The 27,268-nt window shown below is 32.5% G+C and overlaps 1 protein-coding gene and 1 long non-coding RNA gene across 2 annotated transcripts in view; both read left to right on the top strand.

Annotated features, from left to right (window-relative positions):
- Nucleotides 1–1,558: 1,558 nt before the first annotated feature.
- LOC134685585 (vitamin D3 receptor-like) overlaps nucleotides 1,559–27,268 on the top strand; it is a 29,357-nt gene continuing 3,647 nt past the window's right edge. Inside the window, exons 1-6 of the mRNA XM_063545403.1 lie at nucleotides 1,559–1,643; nucleotides 4,023–4,691; nucleotides 6,245–6,389; nucleotides 7,285–7,517; nucleotides 24,841–25,069; nucleotides 26,645–26,869. Coding sequence (XP_063401473.1) covers nucleotides 4,041–4,691; nucleotides 6,245–6,389; nucleotides 7,285–7,517; nucleotides 24,841–25,069; nucleotides 26,645–26,869 — 1,483 coding nt within the window. The 5' untranslated portion in view covers nucleotides 1,559–1,643; nucleotides 4,023–4,040. The remainder of the gene's footprint in view (nucleotides 1,644–4,022; nucleotides 4,692–6,244; nucleotides 6,390–7,284; nucleotides 7,518–24,840; nucleotides 25,070–26,644; nucleotides 26,870–27,268) is intronic.
- Nucleotides 19,027–23,592, top strand: LOC134685586 (uncharacterized). The gene is made up of 3 exons (XR_010101313.1): nucleotides 19,027–19,099; nucleotides 21,967–22,054; nucleotides 22,751–23,592. It is a non-coding gene; the product is annotated as an uncharacterized LOC134685586 (long non-coding RNA).

The following is a 27,268-nucleotide window of genomic DNA, read 5'->3' as shown; positions in this document are numbered from 1 at the left end:
CACGATTTACTATATCCACTGCAGCATGGTTTTAGATCAAAAGTTAGCTGTGAAACACAACTTTTAACTTTTACACAGCAAATACTTGATTATATGGCAAACGGTAAACAAACTGACGTAGTAGTCATGGATTTCTCAAAAGCGTTTGATAAGGTGAACCACCAAAGACTTATCCTAAAACTGAAACGCATGGGAATAAATAACAAAACAAGGCATGTTTATCACATAGATCACAAAAAGTGGTGGTTGACAGTCACACATCAAATAGTTGTCCTGTATTGTCAGGCGTTCCTCAAGGCTCTGTTCTCGGGCCATGTCTGTTCTTAATCTACATAAATGACATGCCAGACAACCACAAAAGTAATGTTCGCCTCTTTGCAGATGACACTATTGTGTATCTAACAATCTCATCATTAGATGACTGTCACACCTTTCAATCAGACCTACATAAATTGGAACAATGGGAGAAAGGATGGCTTAATTATGTCCTTTAACCCAGACAAATGTGAAATCATCCACATAACAAGAAAACATAAACCAATCATCTATAAATACACATTACATAATCATATTTTAAAATCAACAAACAAAGCAAAATATCTTGGCGTTTCCATCACAAACGATCTGACATGGAATTCTCATATAAATGACATCACGAACAAAGCAAATGCATCACTGAGATTTATTAAAACAAACGTCAAAACTAACAGTATAAAAACAAAAGAACTGTCTTACAAAACATACGTAAGACCAAAAATTGAATACTGTAGTGTCGTCTGGGACCCTTGGCAGAAACAACAAATACATAAAATTGAAATGGTTCAGAGAAGAGCTGCCAGGTATACACTCAACCAATACAGCTATCAAAGCAGTGTAACAGCCATGCTTGAACATCTAAGATGGCCAACATTACAACAAAGAAGAAATCTTGCATCCGTCACCATGCTATATAAAATTCAACACCAATTAGTCTCCATCCCAGTAAATACATACCTAATACCATCCAAAGAACATACTTTATACAGCCATTATCTCCCACAAACTATTATTTATATTCATTTTTTCCTAGAACAATAAGGTTGTGGAATTCCCTAACATACCAAGTAGCCTGTAGCCCAGACTTAGAAGCTTTTAAGTCTGGTGCAAAACCACATATGTATTGCTAAATCAAACTATATTTTTATCTATATACAAAAACTAAAAAAAAAAAAAAAAAATTAGTATTATGTAGATGTAGAAAAATGATGTTGACGCTGCCAAATCGAAATACAATATTCCATTTCTGAATCAAATTTGATAATTTATAAGTAAAAAAGAATATTTTTTTTAATTTTCAATTTAGTCGTTTGCAATTAAGGATAAATAAATATTCGTGGTTTTAATCATTTAAAAATATTATTATATATATATAGAGTTGCAATTCTTCATAGTTGTACATTTGTATTTGGTTTTTGGTTATTTCTTCTCAATCGTAACTACTCGGCCATTCTCGCTACGCAGTACAATTTCTTCGTGCAACCAGAAAGGCCGAGTTGTTCCGATTGTATTTCTTCTGTGAGCCAGTCCAAAAGCGGCAACCAGTTTCTTATTTACTTACTTAACTCCCTTGCATTCCATGAAGTCGATTAGAAGTTTTTTTGGTGGTTTGTTTATTATAAAAAAAATGTTTATTTAGTAGTGACAGAAACAACACATGTAAATGTATATGATTCAAGTCGTTTAAATAATGTTATCTAAGATTACTGTCAGTAACACGTTTACCCCCTATCAGAACCCGAGGTTGAAAATCAGAACGATCGTGTTTTTAAATTGTTTACAAAGTTGGACTATTCTTCCAAACTTTATTACCTAAATTTTCGATATGACATCCACAGCTGGATATAAATTTATATGAAGAAATTATGTTTTTTGCTTAATATATTTAAAGCTTGACACCATTTAATCTCGTTTTCCCTGAGACTAATATACTGTTATAGTAGTCTCAGGTTTTCCCAACAATGAAAAAGTCATACATTGCAGCACTGCATGTACATGTATATATATATTCATCAATATCATTGGCGGATCGAAGGGGGGTGGGGGGGCTGTTCCGGGGGTTGGAACTCCCCTTTTTTTGGACGATAACTGCATTTCAATGGGAGCATATATACATGTAGTTGGAACCCCCTTTTACTCTGGGTTGGGAACCCCCCTTTTTAAAATGACTGGATCCGCCCCTTTTTCAAATATCCTGGACACGCCCCTGACTATGTTCTTTGATTTGCTTTGAAGTTTTGTGATGAAGAAACATTTCGATTTTAATTATGTTAATCAACATGATCAATGTATCAAAACGGGAGCGTAGCTATAATCCGACAACCCTAAATTCCGACAGTCCAGTAGTCCGATAGTCCGACGGTCCGATATTCCGACAGTCCATGAATCCGACAGTCCGATGGTCCGACACAAAGCTCTTCTGCTGAGGGGAGGGGGGCTCGATCTTCTGCTGCAAAGGTATGGATATCGTCCTATATAAATTGAATACATTTTTGTAAAAGCGTTGACCGAAGTACATTTTGTTTGAAGCGCGGAATCTTTGCTCTCACCCCATATATCTCGTATTAGGTCACTAACATACCATGTAATTAATAATATTGAAGGAGAGACACTATTACATGTATATATGTCTCTGACGGATGTTTTGACGATCTAGACTGCCTATACATTAACCCATGCACGGTCGGTAAAATGCTCTAACTTATATTTGAAGTTCTAATCGGCCGGTCCGTTTCCAATGTTCAACAAGTGGAAGTTTTTACCGACCTTGACTTTCTAATGTAGATTATAATAAAAAAAATATAAAGTTAAATTAGTAAAAGATGTATTATAGATGAAAAAAGTATTTTTTGAATATTTTTATTTGCTAATTGTTCTAAGGTAGAAAAATGGTGAAAGTATTATAATATTATGCCCCATATATGGTTTTATGTTTTCTGGTCTGGGCGTCTGTTTGTTCGTCGTACCGTTCGTCCGTCCGTTCGTCCGTCCCGCTTCAAGTTAAAGTTTTGGTTAAAAGTTTAGTCGAGGTAGTTTTTGAGGAAGATGAAATCCAATCAATTTGAAACTTAGGAAACATGTTCTTTATGATAGCCTTTAAGGATATTTCTAAATTTAATGCCAAATTAGATATTTTACCCTATTTTCACGTTCCACTGAACATAGAAAATGATAGTGCGGATGGGGCATCCGTGTACTTGGGACACATTCTTGTTCTGATATGTTTTTGCATTCAATTTTTTCTAGATTTAATCTTTTTAAAATAAGGCGAAGGAGTATATTGTGACAGGTGAAAGTCAAATTATTATTTTAAAACAACTGTTGTAAAAGACACAATTATTAACGACATAAAGCATATGTAATGACTGTTAATCAACAGTACGTGTGTTTGACACCAAAGCTGTCAAGTGAAGCCATGCACTGAAATGGGTCAGGTAATTTGAGTTTACACAGCTAGTTGAATTCCTTGTCCAAGGAGAATTACAAATTTACCGGCATTGCAATCATTTATGAAATCAGTCTGAAATCTTTGAATCTAGTGAAATCGGGTCATTTTCAGAATTCCCGGGTTATTTATTTTTCTCAGGTCACACCCGCAAGATATGGGTCAGTTCACAGGTATGAAGACGTCTTACTGATCTAATTGACACATGATTTTTTTGCGTAAAAAAATAAATTACAATCGTTCCATGTCTTGTGTAGACATGTTTTTAAGAGACAAGTGACTGTGAGTCGGACTATCGGGCTGTCGGATTAAAGGACTGTCGGACTATCGGTCTGTCGGATTATAGGACTGTCGGACTACATGACTGTCGGATTATGGGACTGTCGGATTATGGGTCTGACCCCATCAAAACAGTACATGTGTTCTACAACCATTTGATTGAGGACAGAATCCTTCATGTCCTTTGTATGCATTTTTTAAGTGCATCATACAAATGTATGCATGAGAGATACATTAAATGTAGATATAAATTTCATTTTAGGCAAACATATAATTTTAAATGATGAAGACATTAGAGGAAGAAGAAATGGAATTATTACAGCAAGTGGAATGTGACATTCCTGAAGCAGTAGCAGAATATACAGAAATAGTATCCAGTCCTCAGAAGGATGTTCCAAATATTGTCACTAAAAGGACAGTCTTCCATTTACAGCATGAGGAAGAAGCAGATAAAAAGATTGAGAAGGAACATGTCATAAATATTTCTGAGGGTACCTCTGGGATGGACAACATTCAGCCGTTTGCTGAATCTCAAGCACAATCCTTATATAATCTGCCTACGTGTCTAAATGCAGCAGAAAAACATCTTCATATCAATCATCAATCTACCATTTTAGAAAAATCACAGAATGTTGTAACACTGCCTGTTCAAAACATCAACATTTCAAATCAGCTGTGCTCAGACTATTCTCCGACTAGTATCAGTCAGGAAACCCAGTTATCTTATAGTTCTCCAGACAATGATGATACTTTATCATGTTTATCACCTGTTTCAAATCCAGTAAATTCTAATCATATAAGTACAAATTATTCCAGACAGAATTCTACATCTTCCTCATCAAAAACATCACATTGTTTGCCTCCCTGTAGAATATGTGGAGAGAAAGCTTCAGGTTTCCATTATGGTGTGAATACATGTGAAGCCTGCAAGGTATATATACATGTACATTTATATACATGTACTGTATTTTATAAGGATTTAAGGATGTCTGCTTGTCATGTTTTCGAATATTTGTCATATTTTCGGAATCCTCTGGTTTTATCCATTTGAATATATTAATGCCTTAAAAAAAATTCCGCATGAACCCCCATTTTTCTTTTTATAAATCTTTTTCATGTATAATTATAAGTCATTTGTTAAAGTCTTATAAAATTTAATTTATTTGTCAATAGTATAATTTGAAAACTTTAACTGGTCAATGATAAAGTTATGAAAAAGCTACATTTTCCCGCCAAAATTCCAATGGCTATTAATTATATAAATATCTATAAAACAAGCACATGGACCCCAATATTTTTTTTGCTATTTTGATTCCTCAATTTATTCCCTATCAATACATACTAGTTTTATGAAAAGGTATTTATTTTGAAACTGAGCAGCCAACATCCTTAAAAGCAAGTGCAACACAATGTATAGATTTTATTTCATAAAACATGGAATCGTCAGATTTGATAAGAATTACTGCTCTTGATACAAAGACAGATATAAATTTTTAATACATTGTATACACTGCAACATCAGTTTTCTCCTCTGACATGTCTGATATTTCATTTAGCATCCTGGTAAAACATGTAAAAAGGGGAAATACTATCTTGTTTTAAAAAAAAATATATTCATAACATAATCTATTAGAAAACCACTCCAGATAGCATTATACTTAAGATTATGCATCAAATCACCATGATACTGAAAGGCCCTGGGGAAAACTCAGTAACATCATGAACATATGATTCATGTAAGGAAAATCTGGAAATTCATCATGTTCATGTCAGATATTGCCACTGGAATTTTTCCAATTATTTTTTGCTATGCTTTTTATATTTTTTTTTTTTAAGTTGCATGTTTGTCAAAATGACAAATGGATCAGACACAAGTTTTACAACTTAGTTATGTCTTCTCCAAAACAACAAAAAATATACACATTAATTAATGAACACATCAAATATTTCATATTAACAAAATTAAATAATTTACATGATTTAAGATACCGCTGGATTGACAACAACGCTTTAGTGAACTGCAAGTTTATTAATGTATGTCGACTAGTTTCACCGATTATATTGGCGTCTCCAGGTCCTGAAGACACAGATATAATTGGTGAAACTAGTCGACATAATAAACTTGCAGTTAAAGCAATGTTGTCAATCCAGCGGTATTTTATTTATTTTTTTATTGACAACCCTGCATACTATCGGGTATCCTCTTTAGTGACTCTACCTTCACTTCACCACTAAGGCGTTGGTTCAGCAGCTTTTTATTAAATAATTTAAAAGAATAAAGACAATCATAATAATGAACATGATGAAAGACACAAAAGAGAAAGGAAACTTGTTGAAGCGAATCAGCGGATTTTCATTGAGTGCATCTTTTTACAGTAAAAATAAAACCTGATAACACCGAAATTGATGAAATGGGACTGCCAAAATGTAACTGAAATAACAAAATATGAAAATTCTGTATTACATTATGTTTTTTTGTTGCAGGGTTTTTTCCGTAGAAGCATTAAAAGGGTTACTCCATATAAATGTGTAGAGTCAAACAACAGTTGTGTGATTGAACCAGGGAAAAGAAATATATGTCCGAAATGTAGATTTGACAAATGTGTAAAGGTTGGCATGTCCAAAAGTGGTGAGTTTCATATATATTACAGCCAATTGCAATGAGTGTGTAGGAAAACATGGTAAAGGTAATATCTGTGGTTAGCTTGCTTGCTGGAAAATGTTTTATTTTTGCATGTAAGAGTCAAATTTAGTAGAAACAATATACATGTATATATATACAATCTGAAATCTGGGTCCTTTCTGGATCCTCAGATCTGTGTCCTAACATGCATTTATATTATTGTGTCAAGGACATTTCAAATTGATGTCCTTTCTATTCTCAAATCTGTGTCTCTATGCCCTGTCCTGTGTTTATTTAAGAATTGTCATAATGTCATCAAGACTTGACTGGCATCACCGCATGACTGGTAGATTATGGTAAGGCAACAGCTGCATGACGATGGATTTTTTTCTGACAATTGTTGGGTCCTTTTTGAATGAACAATCACAAAACTTGTTTTGAAAAGGGGACTACTTTTTTCTGTTATAGCTTTTGAGTAAAAGAAATTTGGCAATACATGTCCCTGGTTGAGCACTCCAAAACATACTTAATTCTGTCACACAGTTTATTTGCCTGACTCCAGCAACATCACATCTATACTGAAAGTCTACCTACTTGAATAAACAGAGTAATATCTAAAATGTGAGTTATCTTTCTTTAAAAGATAAAGTGATGTGGTATGATTGTTAATGAGACAACTCCTCATGATTGACCACATGAATTAGAACTTACCAACTATAGGTTTCTGTACATGTATAGCATTCATCAATAAGCCAAAGCCATACCACATAGCAAGCTGTAATTCATTGTACATAGTTGAACCTATTATTATCGTATTGGCTCCAACTGCATAAATTAATACAATGCAATGTTAAACAATCATTCCAATCATAACCCGTTAGTTCTCTTATTTTCTTTTTAGCAATTAAAACTGGCCGTTACACCCATGAAAAAAGATCTCAGGATATCCGGGAAGTAAAGAAACTTGAGACTGGTTCCCCTGACTGTGTTCCTGTTGTTATATCATGTCAAGATATGGAAGAGTTAAAAGATTTGGCAATGATTCTTGTTGATGCTCAGAAGGATATGTATGGACCTAAATTTGAATATTGGATCAATGATGATACCATTTATGAACTAGCTCAGGATTATCTCGTAAGATATTATAAAAATCTAATTTGATATATACATGTAACAGTCTCCGGGACAAGTTTGCAATTCCGCTGAGTGCAAAAGTTGTCACCTTAATTTTTGGAGTTAAGTCAAAACAAAGTTGATATCTTGGTAGGTATTGGTTCCCTGATATTTGTCCTAAAAAATTTTGGCTCTAGCACCACTGTTGAAAAAGTTATGCCCCTTTTTTCAACAATTTCCTCAGAGGAAAAGTACTTTTCCTCAAGGGAAATCAAATTTCCCTGAAGGAAAAAGATTTTTCCTCAAGGGAAATTGTTTTTTCCTCAAGGGAAAAAGATTTCCCTTAGGGAATTTGCTGCATAATTATTTCCTTTGAGGAAATTCTATTTCCTTAGAGGAAATTCTTTTTCCTTGGAGGAAATTCTTTTTCCTTTGAGGAAATTTGAAGCTTCAAATTTTCCTTCGAGGAAATTTGCAGCTTCAAATTTTCCTTTGAGGAAAAACTTTTTCCTGTGAGGAAATTTGTAGCTTCAAATTTTCCTTGTAGGAAATACTTTTTCCTGTGAGGAAATTTTTGACAAACACTTTTCCTTGGAGGAAAATTCAAGACAACAAATTTCCTCTGAGGAAATCATTGTTCTTCAAATTTCCTCTACACAGGCAAAATTTGCTCACGTGAATTTCACATGAATCTCACATGAAATTCACGTGAAAAATTTTATGTGAGATTCACCTCAAACGAGCTTATACATGATTCTCACATGAAACTTTTCATGTGAGTTTCACGTGAATTGAGATTCACGTGAAATTCATGTGAAATTTTGCCTGTGTAATGAACATTTTGAGAAACTTTCATTTGATATTCTTACTTGTCATGCTTATGAGTTCTCTTATTTCAGTGCTTTGTGTCCAAGATTTAATATTCTTTGTTTAGTGCCTTGCAGTGATATTTAAAGTTGAGCCACTTGCAATAGTTGTTATAGAATGTTCATATGTTGTGTTAATATTTGAACCACTGTCCTATATTATGGTCAGGTTGAGTGCTCACAGACATGAGGCCTAAATTAATATATTGTTTGTTTCCCTAATCCCTATTCTGACAAGGCAGGTGTGGGTAGGTAGGTTGGTAAATAATTTTATTTTTCACAAAAGCCTGAATATTATCTGATGATCCAGTAAGCCTGAAAATCAGAAATGAATATAATAATATTTGGCTTAGTTTTGACAATAAAATTTTATGGGTAGGACAATTTTTGCAGGGTCAGTCGGGATTGGAGAAACAAACAATATTTTATATTAGGCCTGATTTTTTTTTTATTTAATTGTTATTGCCTTTGAACATGTTGAACTAAATTGGATTGTTTAAATCTTTATATGTTGAGATCTTTAATGAATGACCTATAAAGGAAGTGTTTTCTCATTATTGAAGGCAGGCCCATGATTGGCCTTTAATTTCTTGCATCCGCTTCATTGAACACTGGTGGATAAGTCACTCATTTACTATACCACATTTTCTTATTTTTTTATGAGTCATCATTCAAAGGCAATTTCTTTTATTACTGTCATTCAGAAATTATCCAAACTTTTTAGTAATGCGAATAATGTGACTGGGTGAGTATCACAGAAATAAGAAATCATATTTTGATAACAGAAACATATATATATATATATATATCATGTAACTATATAGATCTTTATGCAGATTTTTTTTGTAATCACAATAAGTTGTCCATTCCCTGAAAAATCTGAATTTACAGTATTTATAGAAGTGGTCTTACCATTTAGGCCTTGTTGTATTCTGTTTATCTTGTTTTGCGCTCATTTCTATTGTAACTGTTTATATTTTATATTATTTTTCTATATTTCTTGTCCTATAAAACATAAAAAGGGTAAAAATTATTATTAAACATCAGTTTGTGTTTTTCTTTATATGCAGATATATTTAAAAAGAATGGAATATTTGTGCTATTTCATTTCACAAACTTTTTGCCAGTCATGACTTTCAAAGACTTTCACCCTGGTCAATAGTTTAAAAAACAAACATTCCCATACTTTTTCTTTGTGTTCGTACTAATTTTTCATTTGACAAAAAAGACATGATTCAACTATTCTTCTATAATTTGTTTCGCTTGACTATGTTAAACTCTGAAATATTGTTAACAGTATAATCTGTATGTGTCTCACTCTTCAAAATTTCAAATTAATATATAAATAACCAATAAAAATGCTATGCATGGCTCAGCTTGATACAAACGTATAGGTTGAACCCAGAACAGTTTGGGCAAGTATGGACACAACATTCAAGCTCGATACAACTCTGAATTTTAAATATTTTTTGTGATTCAATAGTTGATGCAGCATAGGTTTCTGACACAGACTGAATGTGGTCCAAGTACTTAAAAAAATTTAAATTGACAATTAACCTCTAAAATGGTCCAATATTCAAAATCTCAATACATGGTTAGATGCAGCATATCAACATGATCAAAGAATCCCATTAATTCATTTTTTGATGAAATCAAATAAAGTTAAATTTTGGACCCTTTAGAACTCAATGAAGACCAATTTGATAATGGGCCAAAATATAAAAAATCTTAACGAATGGTTAGATTCAGCATATCAAAGAGCCCCTTATAATAAATTTTTGTTGAAATCAAACAAAGTAAAATGTTGGACCCCGATTTGGACCAACTTGAAATATGGGCCCTTAATAAAAAAATCTAAGTAAATATTCAGATTCAGCATATTAATCTGAACACCAAGAATCTAAATATTGTTAAAATCAAAATAAGTTTATTTTTGGACTCTTTGGACCTTAAGGTAGACCAATGTAAACAAGACCAAAAAACTAGGAATCTAAATGCACAGTTAGATTTGGCATATATATATCAAATTCAATTTTATATAAAATCAAACTAAGTTTAATATTGGCCCCTTTTGGCCCCTAATTCATAAACTCTGAACAAAAACTCTGGTCACAAACCTTGTGTTTGAATTTCACAGATTTCTATCAACTTGTACTAAAGTAATTAAGAGGAAACTAAATGTCCTGGGACAAAGACGACTACATGATAAAATTGAGAATGGAAAAAGGGAATGTGTCAAAGAGACAACAACCTGACCATAGATTAGAGGGTTGGAATACTTTTCTTTTACTGATCAATGCATTTGAATGGGAGATATTATAGTTGGAACCCCTCTTTACTCATGGTTGGGACCCCCCTTTGAAAATGGCTGGATCCGCCCCTGAGAAGCATTATAGAAAAATCTATAATATGTATAAGCTTTAACTCAAAATAAGGATCACTTTATTTTTAAAGGGGAGGCACAGATCCAGAGGGGGTTTCAAGGGATTGGGACCCCCCTTTTTTGGATTATCAATGCATTTGAAAGGGGACATGTAATTGGACCCCCCTTCCCCTTTTGTCCTGGGTTAGAATCCCACCCCGCCCCTTTTTAAAATGACTGGATCCACCCCTTAAGGGTCTACAATTAAGTTTGACAACATCAGACATACTACTTTAATAAAAATAAATGCCACATTTCATCCAATTTAATTTCATCTCTTACTTCATTACTTGCTATTTCATCCATAATATTTAAAGAAATATAAATTTGGGAGTAGTATGATTTTAATTTGCAAGTTAATAACTATCCAAACTAGAGACCTAATCATGCTAATAGAGTAGATATACTTGACTAATTTAAATCAAACTTGGGGTGACTGGGAACAAAGATTTAAGGGAATAGATGACAGTTTACCTACAATGACCTAGTTTCATAACAATAGCATACATTAATAAAGACTACATGGTCACTCTTATGTTAAAATTTTGGGTGTTCATTTTTTAATGTTTAATGCTAACAATTTCAACTACATAAAACACAGGCACTTGTTTCTGTCAATATGGGGTTTACTATCCATACCAGTACAAAAAAAAACACAAGGTAGCTAACGGGAATTTTCAATGTGTTCGCTTCAACCAATATTTTATTACTTTCCCTTGCCCCTTTCACGAAAAAAAGTACACCAGTCTTTCGGTAATTGAATTATCTTTACATTGAAACAACTCTCACGTACCTTGAGAATACCCCTCAAACAGTATAACACACTTGAGATGAGAATTATTGACCTTTTTCCAGACCATTGAATTTGGAAGGACTAAACTTCCGGTTTACTTAGGAAATTAATAAAACTGAGCAATCCCATTGGTCACATTTTTCTGGTTTCTGGTAACTAGTATAAATAAACAGGTAACCAGATGAATTCGACCAATCAGATTGCTGTGTTCTATTAACTTCCTAAGTAAACCGGAAGTTTAGTCCTTCCAAATTCAATGGTCTGGAAAAAGGTCAATAATTCACATCTCAAGTGTGTTATACTGTTTGAGGGGTATTCTCAAGGTACGTGAGAGTTGTTTCATTGTAAAGATAATTCAATTACCGAAAGACTGGTGTACTTTTTTTCGTGAAAGGGGCAAGGGAAAGTAATAAAATATTGGTTGATGCGAACACATTGAAAATTCCCGTTAGCTACCTTGTGTTTTTTTTTGTACTGGTATGGATAGTAAACCCCATATTGACAGAAACAAGTGCCTGTGACATAAAAGTATCAAGATTTGATCCTACATTATTGAAATATTGAAAAAAATAGCTTTTTAAATTTGGATCTAATCTAATTATATATAATTGTGTATGTCACGTGGATGTATTTTAATGTAAAGCATCTCAAAAATCATTATCCGTCTCATATTAATTTCAGTTCTTCAAAAGGCAAATTTATATGACATGTATATGAGCTTATGCTGAAAATAGAGATTTCTTATTAAGGAGAAATCCCTGCCCCCCTTTTTGTGTGAAAAATTTTGTTGATTATAGGCCTATAGGGAATCACAGAAACATGACTGAGGCAAGCTTCCCCAATCTGAACCCCCCCCCCCCCCCCCCCCCCCCCCCCCCCCCCCCCCCCCAAATGAAAAGTTCTGGATCCGCCCGTCAACCTTTCACTCAAGTCATTGGTGAAGAGTTTTCACACAAAATAAATGATACCAAATGTTCATATGAATATGTTTTTAGCTAGTGAGTAGTGTAGGTGTAAGTCAGTCAGGAGGCAACCATTTGATTTGTAGGGTGAAAAATGTGATTAATCTTGTTTGGTAAACTTGTGCTATAAATAAAAATTACCAATCCATTAAAAAATCCGTGAGCCCAATCTCATCCAATGAAATAGATTATTGTCTGTTTTCGAAGTTATATGGAAGAAAGTTAGTAGTCCAGATAATTATGACGCATTGCAAGGCATTTTTTCTGAGGAGAAGTGTAGAACGGGGGAATGGAACCAATAAATTGATCGGATCCAAAATGTCCTTCCCAGTAAAGGAGCACCTATTATTTTGTAGGTAATTATTATTAGTGTCGGTGGTATCACAAGTAAATCATAGTGAATATTGCATGCACATTAAAATTAGCAGAGAAGAGACAATTATCAACTTGTGTTTTATTCACGTTCTCGCAGTTATTTACGGTAAATCAGCTATATAACGTTAGACCTGAGATACATGTATAGACATAGGAAGATGTGGTGTATATATATATAACCCAAAACAGATGTTCGGTTCTAGTACTATATTATATATATAGTGGCTATGTGGCTATAGTATAGTATATGACTTTAAAATAACAATTATCAATTATATCTGTATTCTGTGGCGGGTCGAAGGGGATGGAATCCGGGGTTGGACTCCCCTAGCTTTTTGTGAGCAATCATTGCATACATGATAATCTCGGGAATCCTCTCAAGTTCCTATATACAATAAAATCAACAGTACTAATTTTGTTGCACCAGATGCGCATTTCGACAATACATGTCTCTTCAGTGATGCTCGTGGCCAAAATATTTGAAATCCAAAGCATATATAAAAGATATACAAGGTGATAGGACGTTCCGTTGGAATAGGTTACCTGTGCATCAGGAAAAGTTTTAAAGTTTTAATATATATATAGGAACCTTAAAAATATGTGAACAGGTCGTGAAAAACTCTCTTTTGACACTTAGGTATTGCACTGTTGCATTACACACCAATCAAAACGCAAACAATATGGGAAAAGATAACATTTTAACCTACACAATATATGAATAAGGTATACACTTTTGAAATGTAAATTATATGAAAAGGGTGGGGTAACAGAAACCCAGCGGCAATGACACCCCTTATTTAATGGAGACATGTAGTTGGAACCCCCTTTATCATGGCTAGATCCGACCATGATTTTTACATGTAAATCAAGCCTCGGGTATTTGTTGGCATAACGGTAACCACGAAAAGGGGGGGGGGGGCTAATTAAAAGCACGAGGAATTATAAATATACAATATTCAACAGGGGTAGAGTGCATGGAGGAATGGGAATTAAAATTGTCTCTTCACGATAATCGAAAAAAGTATCTTGCACGTTATTTTCATCATCTTGTCTGAAACCCTCTGAATAATCGGAGCTTCAAGGCGAAAACAAGGCATGTGAAATACTAATAACATACACTTCTTTTTTATACGTTGTATGGACGAATGTAGGACAGAAAGTCACAGGACAATAAGTCACAGACAAAAAGTCACGGACAAAAAGTCACAGGACAAAAAGTCACAATTTAGTTTTTAGAATATTTATCTTTAAGCAAGAAAAAATAATTTAAAAAATAAAAGTTTTGTTTTTTTCTTGAAGTGTTAAACTTAAAGCAACTTTGTAATTAAAAATTATTCAATAAATATCAATAATGATCAAATAATTGTTATGAAAACAAGATGTCATCATGACATGGTACTTAAATGGCTTCATGGTGCCAAGAAATATCATTTTTGAATGATTAAAATTTACTATTTTTTTATTTAACAAAGCTTATGAACAATGTCCTACACTTCAAAATAAATAGATGTAATAAAAAGATAATATTTCAAGATCTTTCTTTTATATATTCAAACAATTGTCGAACTTCAAGGATTAATTGTGACTTTTTGTCCTGTGACTTTTTGTCCTATCTAATTTGTGACTTTATGTCCTGTGACTTTTTGTCCTGTGACTTTCTGTCCGTTTACCGTATGGACAAACCCATAAATCCCTAAAACAAATGCTTGATTCATGTCATATCAAATAAATTACAGCGCGGAAAGGTAACTTTAATTTAATATCAAACCTAAATTGTTGTTATATATTTTTTCAATAAATTTTAAAATCTTAATTAGGCATGCGTGAGTTCCATTTCATGAGACCTACACAGATTTCTATAAAACAAATTAAAAATTATAAATACAGTTTTTCAATTCTTTCCGGCATAGATTAAAAAATATATGTATATAATCTTTATACGAGTTTGGTTGAATTATTTCACTTCATTATAATGATAAATCTTTTAGTTCTTACTTAAATTTTTAATTAAAAATAATGAAACCATAGAAGATGAGAAACATGTAATTTTGAAATGTCCACTATATGCAGATTTTCGTGCTGTGTTGTTTAGTCATGCTAATTCTTTTTGTCATGATTTTAATAGTATGTCAGATGATGATAAATTTGTATTTTTATTTAGTGATGAAAATGTTTATTTTTACACTGCCAAAATCTGCTATGATATTTTACTGAAAAGAAAATGTTTATTATATTCTTAAAATTTGTTTACTTTTAAACTGTTTTATGTTATTCTTAACATTTGTATACTTTTAATTTGTTTTATGTTTTATGTATGTAAATATATATATGTAAATGTATATACCTTTTTTTATAGTCTCTCATAACTCTTTTTAGAGTGGCTCTTGTTTTATATTGTAATATTTGAATTGTAATATCATGTAAATGTTTTAGAAGAGGTGAGACTCAAATAAAATATTGTCTTGTCTCAAATAAAATATTGTCTATTTAACAATAAACTTTTTAAATTAAAGTGACATGGTCAGTAACCCAATTAGTTGCATGGCTGATTATCATCTTACAGGTGACCCAGTAATTTTCCATATGACAGTAGCGTGTGCCCTCGGGGTTATAACGGGGTGTGTATAACTTATTTTCTGGGGAACATCCTGTCCACGTGTAGTAATTAGCATATATTGCAACAGATGACATTAAACAAATTTTCTTTGTAGCATCGGAGGCAATTTCATGTTCGACCACACAAAATATTTCACAAAAAAGATATGATAAAATCAAAAGAAAAAGATAAAGAAATATTAACAAATAAAGGTGAAATTGAGTTAACGGGGATTCGTGTTTTTATGAGCTTATTTTTAGTGGACAACAACAAATGCAGTTTTTAACGACCTTGTGTGACCTATAGATGTTGATGTTTGTGTCATTTTGGTCTGTTGGGGATAGTTGTCTCATTGGCAATCATACCACATCTTTTTTTTTAATATTGACTGGCTATATACATGATATAATATAAATAGCACTTGCACGGTCGGTCCAGTGGACATATTTCATACTAGATAACTTATACAGTAATTCTTTTTATATATATGACAATAATTGTCCTATCTGATACACGTACCTATAATGTACAGAATTTTGAACAGCTTCAAATATATGCGGTTCGTAGAAACACCGCAAAGGACCTCCTTAGTGCACTTAGAACAAGAATGTGCACTAAGGACCTGATGGAATGATACAACTGTCACAAAGGATATGACATATAGAAATAGACTTTGTAAAAGGAGAAGGTCCGGTAAGACACCTTTTTGGCCCCAAAATATAGCAGTTTTACAAAATTGTTAAAAGTAAACTTTTAGTTATTTTTTGGACAGTAGAATGCTTCAGCTTCATTAATATGGGCTTTTTTTTTACAATACATGGCACATATATCGGGTACTGGCACCATAAAGTCATGCTAAATGGCAAAAACCATCTGAAAAGTGAAATTTTCCGGCATATTTGGTGGATTTTTCTTATTTGAGCTTGAATCGGATCGTTTTTAATGACAATATCAGTGAAAATCTTCCACATACACCAATAGAATCAAATAAAATAGACACTTAAGTGTTTCAAAAGTGGTCAAAATCTTTCGTCAGATGAACCTGAAATTTGAGGCCAAAATCGGTCCTAACCGGACCTACTCCTTTATATCTTTTCTATAATGTTTTCTCGACCGTTAGTATAATCGGTAGAAATTCATGTTCACTCAACCTTGAACCGTGAATAATCTGCTAGTATACTGATTAAACATGTACTAGTATATGGTATTTCAAATTGTTCTCTATTTTTTTTCATTTGTTTGTTTCTGCAGTATTTATTCTGTCTGCTATATTTTTTCTTCTAAAGTAATAGCGTATTTTCAACTCTTTTCAGTTTGGGATTTTTTCATCCTTTTAATTTAAAAGATACAAATAATTGTGAACTCTTCACGGAAAAGTGAGATTGATATTTGGTTGCTTAACGTCCAGTTGCCAATACTTCATTCATTTTTATAATGTCAGGAACTATGCCATTTATCAACAGGCCCGTAGCCAGGAATTTCCAAAGGGGGGTTCGTTGGGCTCACAAACTCGACTTTAACAGTCACAATTCGAACAGAACATTGACTTTAACAGTGCTAATTTGTTTTCAAGGGGGGGGGGGGGGGGGTCGAACCCCCCCTGGCTACGGGTATGATCAATATTTCGATTAAATAATTAAACTTATAGAATTAATACTTAAAAGTTTATTTATAGTAACCATATGCCGGATGAACAAAAAGTGTGCCATTTATTGAAAAAACATATGGTTTGGTATAAACATTTCTCACATAACCCCTCCCCCCAAACCCCCACTTCAAGCTCTGGATCCGCGCCTGCCCAAAGTGCTTATTACATCATAAAATAAAATGGTATTCATCTTCAATTGTTGAAATAAAGATAAATTGTTAAAAAAAAGCATTGACACCAGTTTAAAGTTATCTTTCATAGAAGACAGTTATGATTTATTCTATAATTCTCTTTTTAAAACGTAAAATAATTTTACCTCTTGGAGTTTTTCTATATCATTCACTTCTGTAATCGGATTTTGAAGAACCCCATGGACACCACATACTCTCAAATGTCTTTCAAGGAATAATGATAGTATGTGAACTCTTGTGTTGTTTGTAAGGAAATGAAATATCAAAAGCCTTTATTTTCTCAATTTGTATCTCAAAATAGAGTTCGATAATTAATAAAAAAGCTTGCATAGCAATTTCCTTAAAAACTAAATATATATAACAAAGGCAAAGTTTTAAAACACAAAATTTATTTTTTATTTTTCTTTTATAAACTTGAAATTATACCACGCTAATCCGTTAGGTTAACAACCATTGATTAATCAATAAGTAACGATCAAAAGACAATTGTTTATTGGATTAGGTTGATTGAACATGATAATTCGGGAATCTGCAATAAACCGTTTGTCACGTGGCGAGTGGCACGCGTTTATTAAAAAGTCATTTAACTTCAAAATTACAAAATCTATTGATACCTAACTTTATAGATATGAGGTTTTTAATCATATCCTCTTATATTCATGCTCGCTGTGATCTTAAAACATCGTTTTAGTGTCCTTAATGCAAAAACTTTCTTCTTAGTGCACTAAGAATCTTTTGCGGTATTTCTATACACACCGAAATATATGGCCTTATTATTGGTAATATACCATATTAGTGTCACTAATGGATTAACGTGTTACCAAATTAAAAAGAAGAAATAGGCTCAAAACCGCATTTTTAACTTTAGATCTTTTTCAATCCCACAATAGAGAAGAGGTCCGGTATACAGACTAATTAAAAAGTCCAGATGAGAAGTTTAACTTTTAACTGTTTCTTGACGCATGCAAAAAAATGCAGTACCTGGTTACAGTTGCTCATTGACAAATTATCATCTTTCGATTAAATGATCTTAAATCTATTTGGTCTTAATTTTAAAAGTTATTAAATTTAAATGTGAAGTGATCTAAAATGTTCAATATTAATGAGTATTTTCACTGTGAAATGAATCTAAGGTCGTCTAAAAGTATATACACGTGTATTTGACCCGACTACTGACTACATAGTAAACTATTCATTATGTATGTATAAGGGGGTCTGAGCGGGACTCGGGATTGTCGAGGCATATTTTTTGTAAACGTGACACATGAAAGTCAAATTATGACACGAAATCCCGAAATCCCGAGGTCCCGAAATTCGAAAAAAGAATTATCGGATCCCGAAAGGGTCAATCCCGAAATCCAGAGCTTAAAAACACCCGATCCCAGAGTCCCGATAAAGGTCCTATATCCTCCCTCAAATTGTTGTGCCGTGAAAATGCGAAATGAAGTTTAGCGGGACATGGGAAATTACAAAAATATCAGAATTGTTCACTTATATAGTGTAAGCGTAATGGCATCATGCGGGAATCTAAAAAAATAAATAGTAACTAAGCGGGATCCGTGAACAGAACCCCCAATGAGACCCCCATTAGTTGTGGCTTATTTTGGTCTTTTTAGTTCGTTTCTTTCCCCTGTACATTACTTGACCGTATTTGTAAAACAACAGCACAATAAGTGATCGAGGTCTGACAGTATTTTACCAAGAAATGCACAAAATATTCAAAAAGAAGGCCTAGAAAATTTAAATATTGGTATGCACACATACTCCCCTGTCAGCACAGACAATTATATTTTTGTAAACGCGCCAAACTCGTTTCTAATATTTATAATAGAACTGAAAAGAAAATTGAAATGGAAATGGGGAGAAATCAAAGAGAACAACATGACCAAAGAGCAGATAACAGCCATAGGTCACCAATGGGTCTTCATTGCAACGAGAAGATCCCAAAACCTGAGACTGGGGTGGATCCTGAGTCATATAAAGGGGTTCCTAGCGCAGGACAGAGGGGGGGGGGGGGGGGGGGGGGGGGTCAAACTACATGTCCCCATTCAAATGCATTGATCTTCCATTAAAGAAAGGGGGGCTTCCAACATGTCCAACCCTCAGCCCCCCTGGATCCGTGCCTGTGAGTCATGCTTTAGCTTGCCATTAAACAAAAATGTATACTAGTTGAGTGATAATGGACGTCATACTAAACTCTTCAATACAAAAAAAAGAAACTAAAATAAAAATCATACAAAGGTCACAAAGGCCATAACTTCTGGCTCCTAAATAAGAAAAAGTGCAAAATGCAGTGGGGATAAAAGCCTTTACTGTAAATTCCTGAAATTACAATTAAATAAATCATCTCACATCCATGACATCACTGTGCATTTCTTGAAATTGGTCGTATTAATAAATGCATGCAATATTTTCAGAAAATTTCAATATATAGGCTTTTAAAAGTCAATCTTGTGCATGATTATCAATGATTATACTCGCACAATTAACACATGTGGTTCTCAAAACTCAAAGGTGTCTATGCTATTTATGACAACTTTTCATACCCCTGCTTTCAAAAAAGGGGGGTATACTGTTTCACCTCTGTCTGTCAGTCCGCCCGTCCGTCAGTCAGTCCGTCCGTCCCATGAATATTTTTCGTCGCATTTTTCTCAGGAACTACAATACAAGGATTTCTGAAATTTGGTTTCAGGGTTTATCTAAGTCATTTATACCGTGTGATGCGTTTTCAGATTGATCACTTGTCAACTTCCTGTTAATCGAACACTTGTATGATTTTACACATGATAGCCAAGTTGTAAATTTTCGTCACATTTTTCTCAGGAACTACAATACAAGGATTTCTGAAATTTGGTTTCAGGATTTATATAAGACAGCTATACCGTGTGATGCGTTTTCAGATTCATCACTCGACAACTTCCTGTTTACCGTACACTTGCATATTTTTACACTATTTATATTATCCACTTGCGTCGGGGGTATCATCAGTGAGCAGTAGCTCGCAGTTTTACTTGTTAATCAAGTATAAATTTACAAAATATGTTTAGAACTTTATGATTTTTAGGTTTTTAAGCATAGATATAGTAGGTCAGGATCTGCGAACTCTCACTGACTGACTGAGCACATAAATTCAACACTTGTTTTTTGGTGATGTTGGTGTTGCTAAGTGTTTTGTTTTGTTTTTCTTTTCTGCATCTTATGTTTTGCCTTGGCATTGTCAGTTTCATTTTCATTGCCTTTGTTTTTTTTTGTTATGTTAAATAACAAGTCACATATAATCATGATAATTAAGGTCCTTTTTAATTTTTAGGGATTTTAAATTTTTAATTTAAAGTTAGGGATTTTATTCATAAAAGGGGGGATTTTCCAGTACGTATACTATTAATAATGCTTTGAGCAATTGTCATGAAACTTGGTGAATTATTTTTGTATAACATAAACATGATAATTTTCCTTTTAATTTAAAAAAAAAATCTGATTTATGTCATTGTACTATTATGACTTGGGATTAGGATAGTCTCAAGAATGCTTTCACAAATTTTTATGAAACTTTAGTGAATTGTTTTTATATCTTGACATAAACACCCTTTTTATTATTATGACCCAAAGTGGAGGGGGCATAATGTTTAACACTTGATCGTTTGTCAGTCTGTCCCAAAGTTGTTTTTTGTTTTCTTACATTACTTTAGTTTGCCTCAACCAAATTCAATTAAACTTTTACAAAAGCTTGTTATCACAATACTCAGATCAAGTTTGAATTTTGGTGATGTCAGTGTTACTGTACTAGAGTATCAGAGTTATGCCCCTTTAGAAATGGGGAAAATATGCTGAATTTTTGGTTTCCTGTTTTCTAAACTTTTAAGTTTGTCTCAACCAAATGTTATGAAATCAATACACAATGCTTATCACCACAAAATACAGATTAAGTTTGAATTTTGGTAGTGTCTCTTTTACTAAATTCTATAGTTATGTTCTTTAAAAATGGAATTTTTTTTTCGGCCTTCTAACTTAAGTTTCCCTCAACCAAATTTTATTAAACTTTAAAACAATACTTTTCATCACAATTTTAATCAGATCAATTTCAAATTTTGGTAGTAAAACTTTTACCGTTCTTCAGTTATGTTCCTTTAAAACTTTGAATAATATTCAAGCTGGAGTATCATTCCCTATTTATCATGTATATTTTTTTTTATAAGATGCAGAGTTAAGGAACTTTAGTTGTTGCAAAGTTATTTAAAATTTGTCCATTTTCAAAATCTTTGAAAGGTTTTAGAAATGTATTTGTTAAAAAAATCGCAGCCTTAAACTTATAGTCACTTGAGAGATCTATAAATTGAGCCAAATTATATACATGTTTTATGTCAATGAATACCACTGTTTGTGCATGTTTTTTTTTTTTTGGAGGGCAGGGGTCTTATTTGCGCAGTGCTCATAGTTTTTTAGTCGATCAATAAAATTCATTTAAAGCTTACAGACCAGCTATAAGGGCAAGAAGCTTATCAAGCACTCATGGTTTAGATTTTTATTAAACACACATTAATATACATATAAATGTACATTAAACAGCAAAAAATATTGATGCAAGATGTCATTCAACTTTTACTCTTTTATGTATAGGACAAGAACTATAGAAGATACAGAGAAATAATATACAGCAGAAATGATAGGCAATGTAAAATTTGCAGAAGCCAACTAAACCTAAATGGTAAGGCACCTTTTAATTTAAAAAAGTAATTGAACTTGAAAGATGATTACTAGTATCATGATTACTATAAAAATTCAAAGTAGTGGTATATATTAAATATGAAAACTATCATGGCTTTGAGAAAGCAATTGTAGGCCTGTTACGACCTTCAATAATGAGAAAATCCATACCCTATACTATAGTCAAAGTAGGCAGCTATAAAAGACCTAAAGATGAAACATTGAATCAATCCAAACTGTAAAACTAATCATGCTAATTGTCTAGTTTATAACAAAATAAATTACAAAAAATAAATATGACCGGTATGAAACAACAACAACAACAACCACTAAATTTTAGTGTCAGACTAAACTGACAAAAGCTACAGGCTCTGAACTTTGGACAGGCACAATAGGAATATGGCAAGGTTATATAAAAATAAGATGTGGTATGATTGCCAATAAGACAACTCTCCACCAGACAACCAATGATGTAAATTTCCTGCAAACATGGACTTGACTACTGTAAATCAACTAATTTTTCGTGAATACTTTATTTGGCATTTTATACTTTCTAGTCTACATCGCAGTTATTTATTTTTCTCGAGTTCAAGTTTACTTAATGTATTTTAATAAGGAAAGATACACATGAAAAACATTTATTGCTGTTTCTCTCTCCATTTATAACATTTTATTTGTTTATTTTGTGTATTTATAGGTGATCAGACATCTTGGTTTTCATGATCAATAGGTCATTACTGAAGAGGAAACTTAAAGTTGAAATTTATTTACATAGTGCATAATTGGATTAATTTGAAATGGAATGTGTGCTTTCCTGCAAAAAAGAAATAGGAAATTTCAACATTATCACATGATAATGACCATATAAAACAAAATGGAGTTCTATCATAGATACACAAAAACATTATTGCATAGAAGCAACAACATATCTTAATCAAAAGAAAGGAGAATGCAGAACAAATACTATTTTGTTGTTGAAAAAAGGAACACCAGTTTTATCCACTCATTTACATCACTCCCTCATATCAAATATACAGAAGAAGATCATTGAAGAACAATTTGCAAAAATGATTTCTCTTAGAATTGAAGGGAATTGTTTAGTGAATGGAATAATGTATTCACTGAATTCTTACATAGTGGATTGAATAACTGTACACAAGCTGAAACAGAAGAAATTCTAATTTAAAATAACACGAAAAGTGTTTATTTTATTATTTAATCTGCAAATATATAAACAAATTCTTTAGAACACCACAAATGATATAATGACATTCAAATTGGTTGCTTATTAATGTATCGCATTGAAACAATTACAAAGAAAACAGAAGCATTTGCTCCAAAAAAATTATAAACCAAAGTTAAATTTATATAAAAAGTATAAACAATACCTAGATCTAAACAGTCAGACTGTATTATTTTCAATGTCATTAAAATGTTGAGTCAAACATTTATTAAAGTTTTAAATATCATTTGCATCAATTATACAGTCTTTTAATAATTATATTCATACTGTTTGTATACATGGTGTAGTGAAGAAATGTTTAACAAGTAAAAATAATGAAAAACATTTCCTTAAGGGAAATTTGATGTTCAGAAATTTCCTTGGAGGAAATTTGACGAACAATGATTTCCTTAGAGGAAATTTGTTGACTTGAACTTTCCTCCAAGGAAAAGTGTTTGTCAAACATTTCCTCACAGGAAAAAGTATTTCCTCCAAGGAAAATGTGAAGCTACAAATTTCCTCACAGGAAAAAGTATTTCCTCAAAGGAAAATTTGAAGCTGCAAATTTCCTCAAAGGAAAAAGAATTTCCTCTAAGGAAAAAGAATTTCCTCTAAGGAAAAAGAATTTCCTTTAAGGAAATAGAATTTCCTTTAAGGAAATAGAATTTCCTCAAAGGAAATAATTATGCAACAAATTCCCTAAGGGAAATCTTTTTCCCTTGAGGAAAAAACAATTTCCCTTGAGGAAAAATCTTTTTCCTTCAGGGAAATTTGATTTCCCTTGAGGAAAAGTACTTTTCCTCTGAGGAAATTGTTGAAAAAAGGGGCATAACTTTTTCAACAGTGGTGCTAGAGCAAAAAAATTTTAGGACAAATATCAGGGAACCAATACCAACCAAGTTATCAACTTTGTTTTGACTTAACTTCAAAAATTAAGGTGACAACTTTTGCACTCAGCGGAATTGCAAACTTGTCCCGGAGACTGTTATGTACCTACTCATGCTACTGTTTTTTATTCTTCTAAAAATTGATGTTGGCTTTTTTGGAAGACTCTGCGCAATCAATATAAAAATGTATAAGAAAAAAAACCATAGAAATATTTGCAACAAATTACAACATATAATTACATGTATGTATAAGTTTTTTTAAGTCCACAAAACTTTGTCCTTAAACAATCAACAAAATTTGAATTGTTTTACATTGTCTTATCGAGGCCTTTTATAGCTGACTATGCGGTATGGGCTTTGCTCATTGTTGAAGGTGGTACAGTGACCTATAGTTGTTAATGTTTGTGTCATTTTGGTTTTTTGTGGATAGTTGTTTCATTGGCAATCATACCACATCTTCTTTTTTATATAAGCAGCAAATAAACATTTTTTTATCCAGCCATGACTTAAACCCACATGTTCCTGCTTCTGAGACAAACACACTATAAAAAGGCCAATTGCCATTGTAAAAAAAATCTTGAATTAATGCTTCCATTATTTTCTAAACTAACGTTGTTATAGATATTATGTTGTACTTTAACCTGTTGAAATTGCTTTGAACTGCTTTGGTTATTTCAGAGGCAGCATAAAGCGAAAACTGACATATTTGGAGACCTTCACAAGCTCCCGACAGATGAATTTAAGAACTTCTACAATACAACTGGTATCGATATAGATAACAGAATAGAACTCATGAGTGAAATAGCTACTACTTTAGAAAATGGAGTCTCTAAATACATTAACTTTGTTAAAAACATTCCAGGGTTCATTAATTTATGTTTAGAAGATCAAGCAGCTTTGATTAAAGGTAATATTTGTGTGGATGTTTGTGTGATAGCAGACCTGCCAACTATCCCGATTTTCGCGGTATCATCCCGATTTTTACCCCTCAACCCGAATCCCGATATCGGGATCGTAAAATTAGTCAAAATCCCGATTTTCAACAAATATACCCGAAAAAAATATTGTTTACCGATTTTGAAGTTTTTCTGATCAATTTTTAAAAATCAATCATTTAACCTGGGGAAATATTATGACAAGTTAATGACCCTACGCTAATCAACAGTCACAACAGGTGTCATAATTAGTGGTTGTATGTAATCAGATTAATTATGGGTCGTAATAGTCCTCAAAATTAATTTGTATACACAAAGTTGGTCAAACAACCTTTCAATTTTATTTTTAATCAATTCATCATACAAGCACAATTTGCAACATTTGCCGTAGTTCCACAGCAAAATAATAATTAATTGAAAGATGAGAACTGTAATGAATTCTCAAGAAAACATCGTTTATCTTGGTATCTGTTTAATTTTGGAAACCAGACAATGTTCGACGCCATTTTGTATACACTTCTACTGTGCTACTGTATAAGCCTCCGCCGGTAAGAGCACCTCTGAATACAAAGAAAGATAACTCAAATTGTATCCATTTTCTCATTGATACTGATAAGACCATGAGTAAGACTAAATCAAAATCTGTCTTCATCCTTCTTACTATAGGACTTGCAGTTTTAGATGTTTTGAGTCAAGGTTCATAGATAAGAAGGTCTTTGGAGGGGAAAAGGGGGGGGGTCTCTACTTTTTTTTTCTTTTTTTTTTTATGCCATTTTCTCTATTCTTCAGTTATTTTGTCAATTTTATAATTTAATAGTACAAGAATCATGCAAATAAAAAAAAAACAAGGCCTATAAGCTCATCATTAGTATACCAAAAGAAAAAAGAAGAGAAATTATACTATTTTAGGTGTAAAAAACAATGATCACAGAAAAGACGCTAAAATTGTAACCCTTAAAAATCTTGTCGCGCGCTAAATCCCCCATGGAGATTTTCAAAAGTTGGCAGGTCTGTGAGAGCTCTCTGTAAAAAAATCATGATAGATACCAGGAATGAAATTTGTTTTTTGTGACAGAGGCATGTTTTGTCTACAAAACACTCTTCAATGACTCTCAAAAAAAAAAAGTATTAAAAAGGCCAAATGACGTATGAAGTTGAAGAGCATTGAGGATGAAAAATTCCTAAAAGTTTTACCAAAAACAGCTAAGGTAATCTATTCCTGAAATAGAAAAGCTTTAGAAAACAGTTACTTTATAATTATGACCACCAGAATGATAATTCATGTCAATACTGAAATGTTGACTACTGGGCGGTGATAAAAAGTATTCACAATATACCTGCAGTATAGTCCAATGTGGTTTAGCAATATTTTGATTAATGCAGATAAAATAATATATGATTCTAATTATGGTGATAATTCATTCATATCAGGAACAACTCCAACTAATTTAGATAGTGTTTGTTTTAACCTTGGATTCAACTTTCAATAAAGTTAGTTTTGTTGTTTATTTCTTTAAAGTGTATCATATAAATTATGTTTTTTTCAGTCTCCAGATTTGAGTTTTGGTTTATTGGTTACCAGAGGTTTGTTTGTCCTGACTTAGAAGTAACAACAGGAGTGATGAAACAGTGTCATCATAAGACAGAACTAGCCAAAGTTGTTGGCAATGAATTTGTGGAAGAACTTTTTGAACACAGCAGAAAAATACAAAGTTTAAAGTTGACATGTGATGATATTGCTGTGTTGAGGTCATTCCTTGTGGTATCCCCAGGTAGGTCAAAAAGTTGCATCGAGGTCTTTATGTTCAGTTTTTCATTTCAAAATGTAATGTTTTAAGAAAAATTAAAATATGATAAGGAAAAAAATAAAAAATATTTGTGTCAGACACTGTCATGTAAAGAAAAAATCTGCTTCCTCAGTGACTGGTATTTGTTGAAATTGAAAATAATAAACTGTTGTCCTTTTAATTCCATATTATTAAATTTCACACAACTTGAAACTTTTTATAACACTAATGGACAACAGAAAAAGTCCATTGTGATTTCAACTAGTAATAATATTTGCCTATTAATATTCATGATAGCTACTTATAGCTTTAAGTATATATGTAAGTGATAGTAACAAATTTTCTTTATATTTATGATTACAGAAATATATGGTGATATACATG

This window comes from Mytilus trossulus, chromosome 9, assembly GCF_036588685.1.
Source record: "Mytilus trossulus isolate FHL-02 chromosome 9, PNRI_Mtr1.1.1.hap1, whole genome shotgun sequence".
Lineage (NCBI taxonomy): Eukaryota > Metazoa > Mollusca > Bivalvia > Mytilida > Mytilidae > Mytilus > Mytilus trossulus.
The sequence above is the reverse complement of the archived record's forward strand: the minus strand, read 5'-3'. Positions and strand labels throughout refer to the sequence as shown.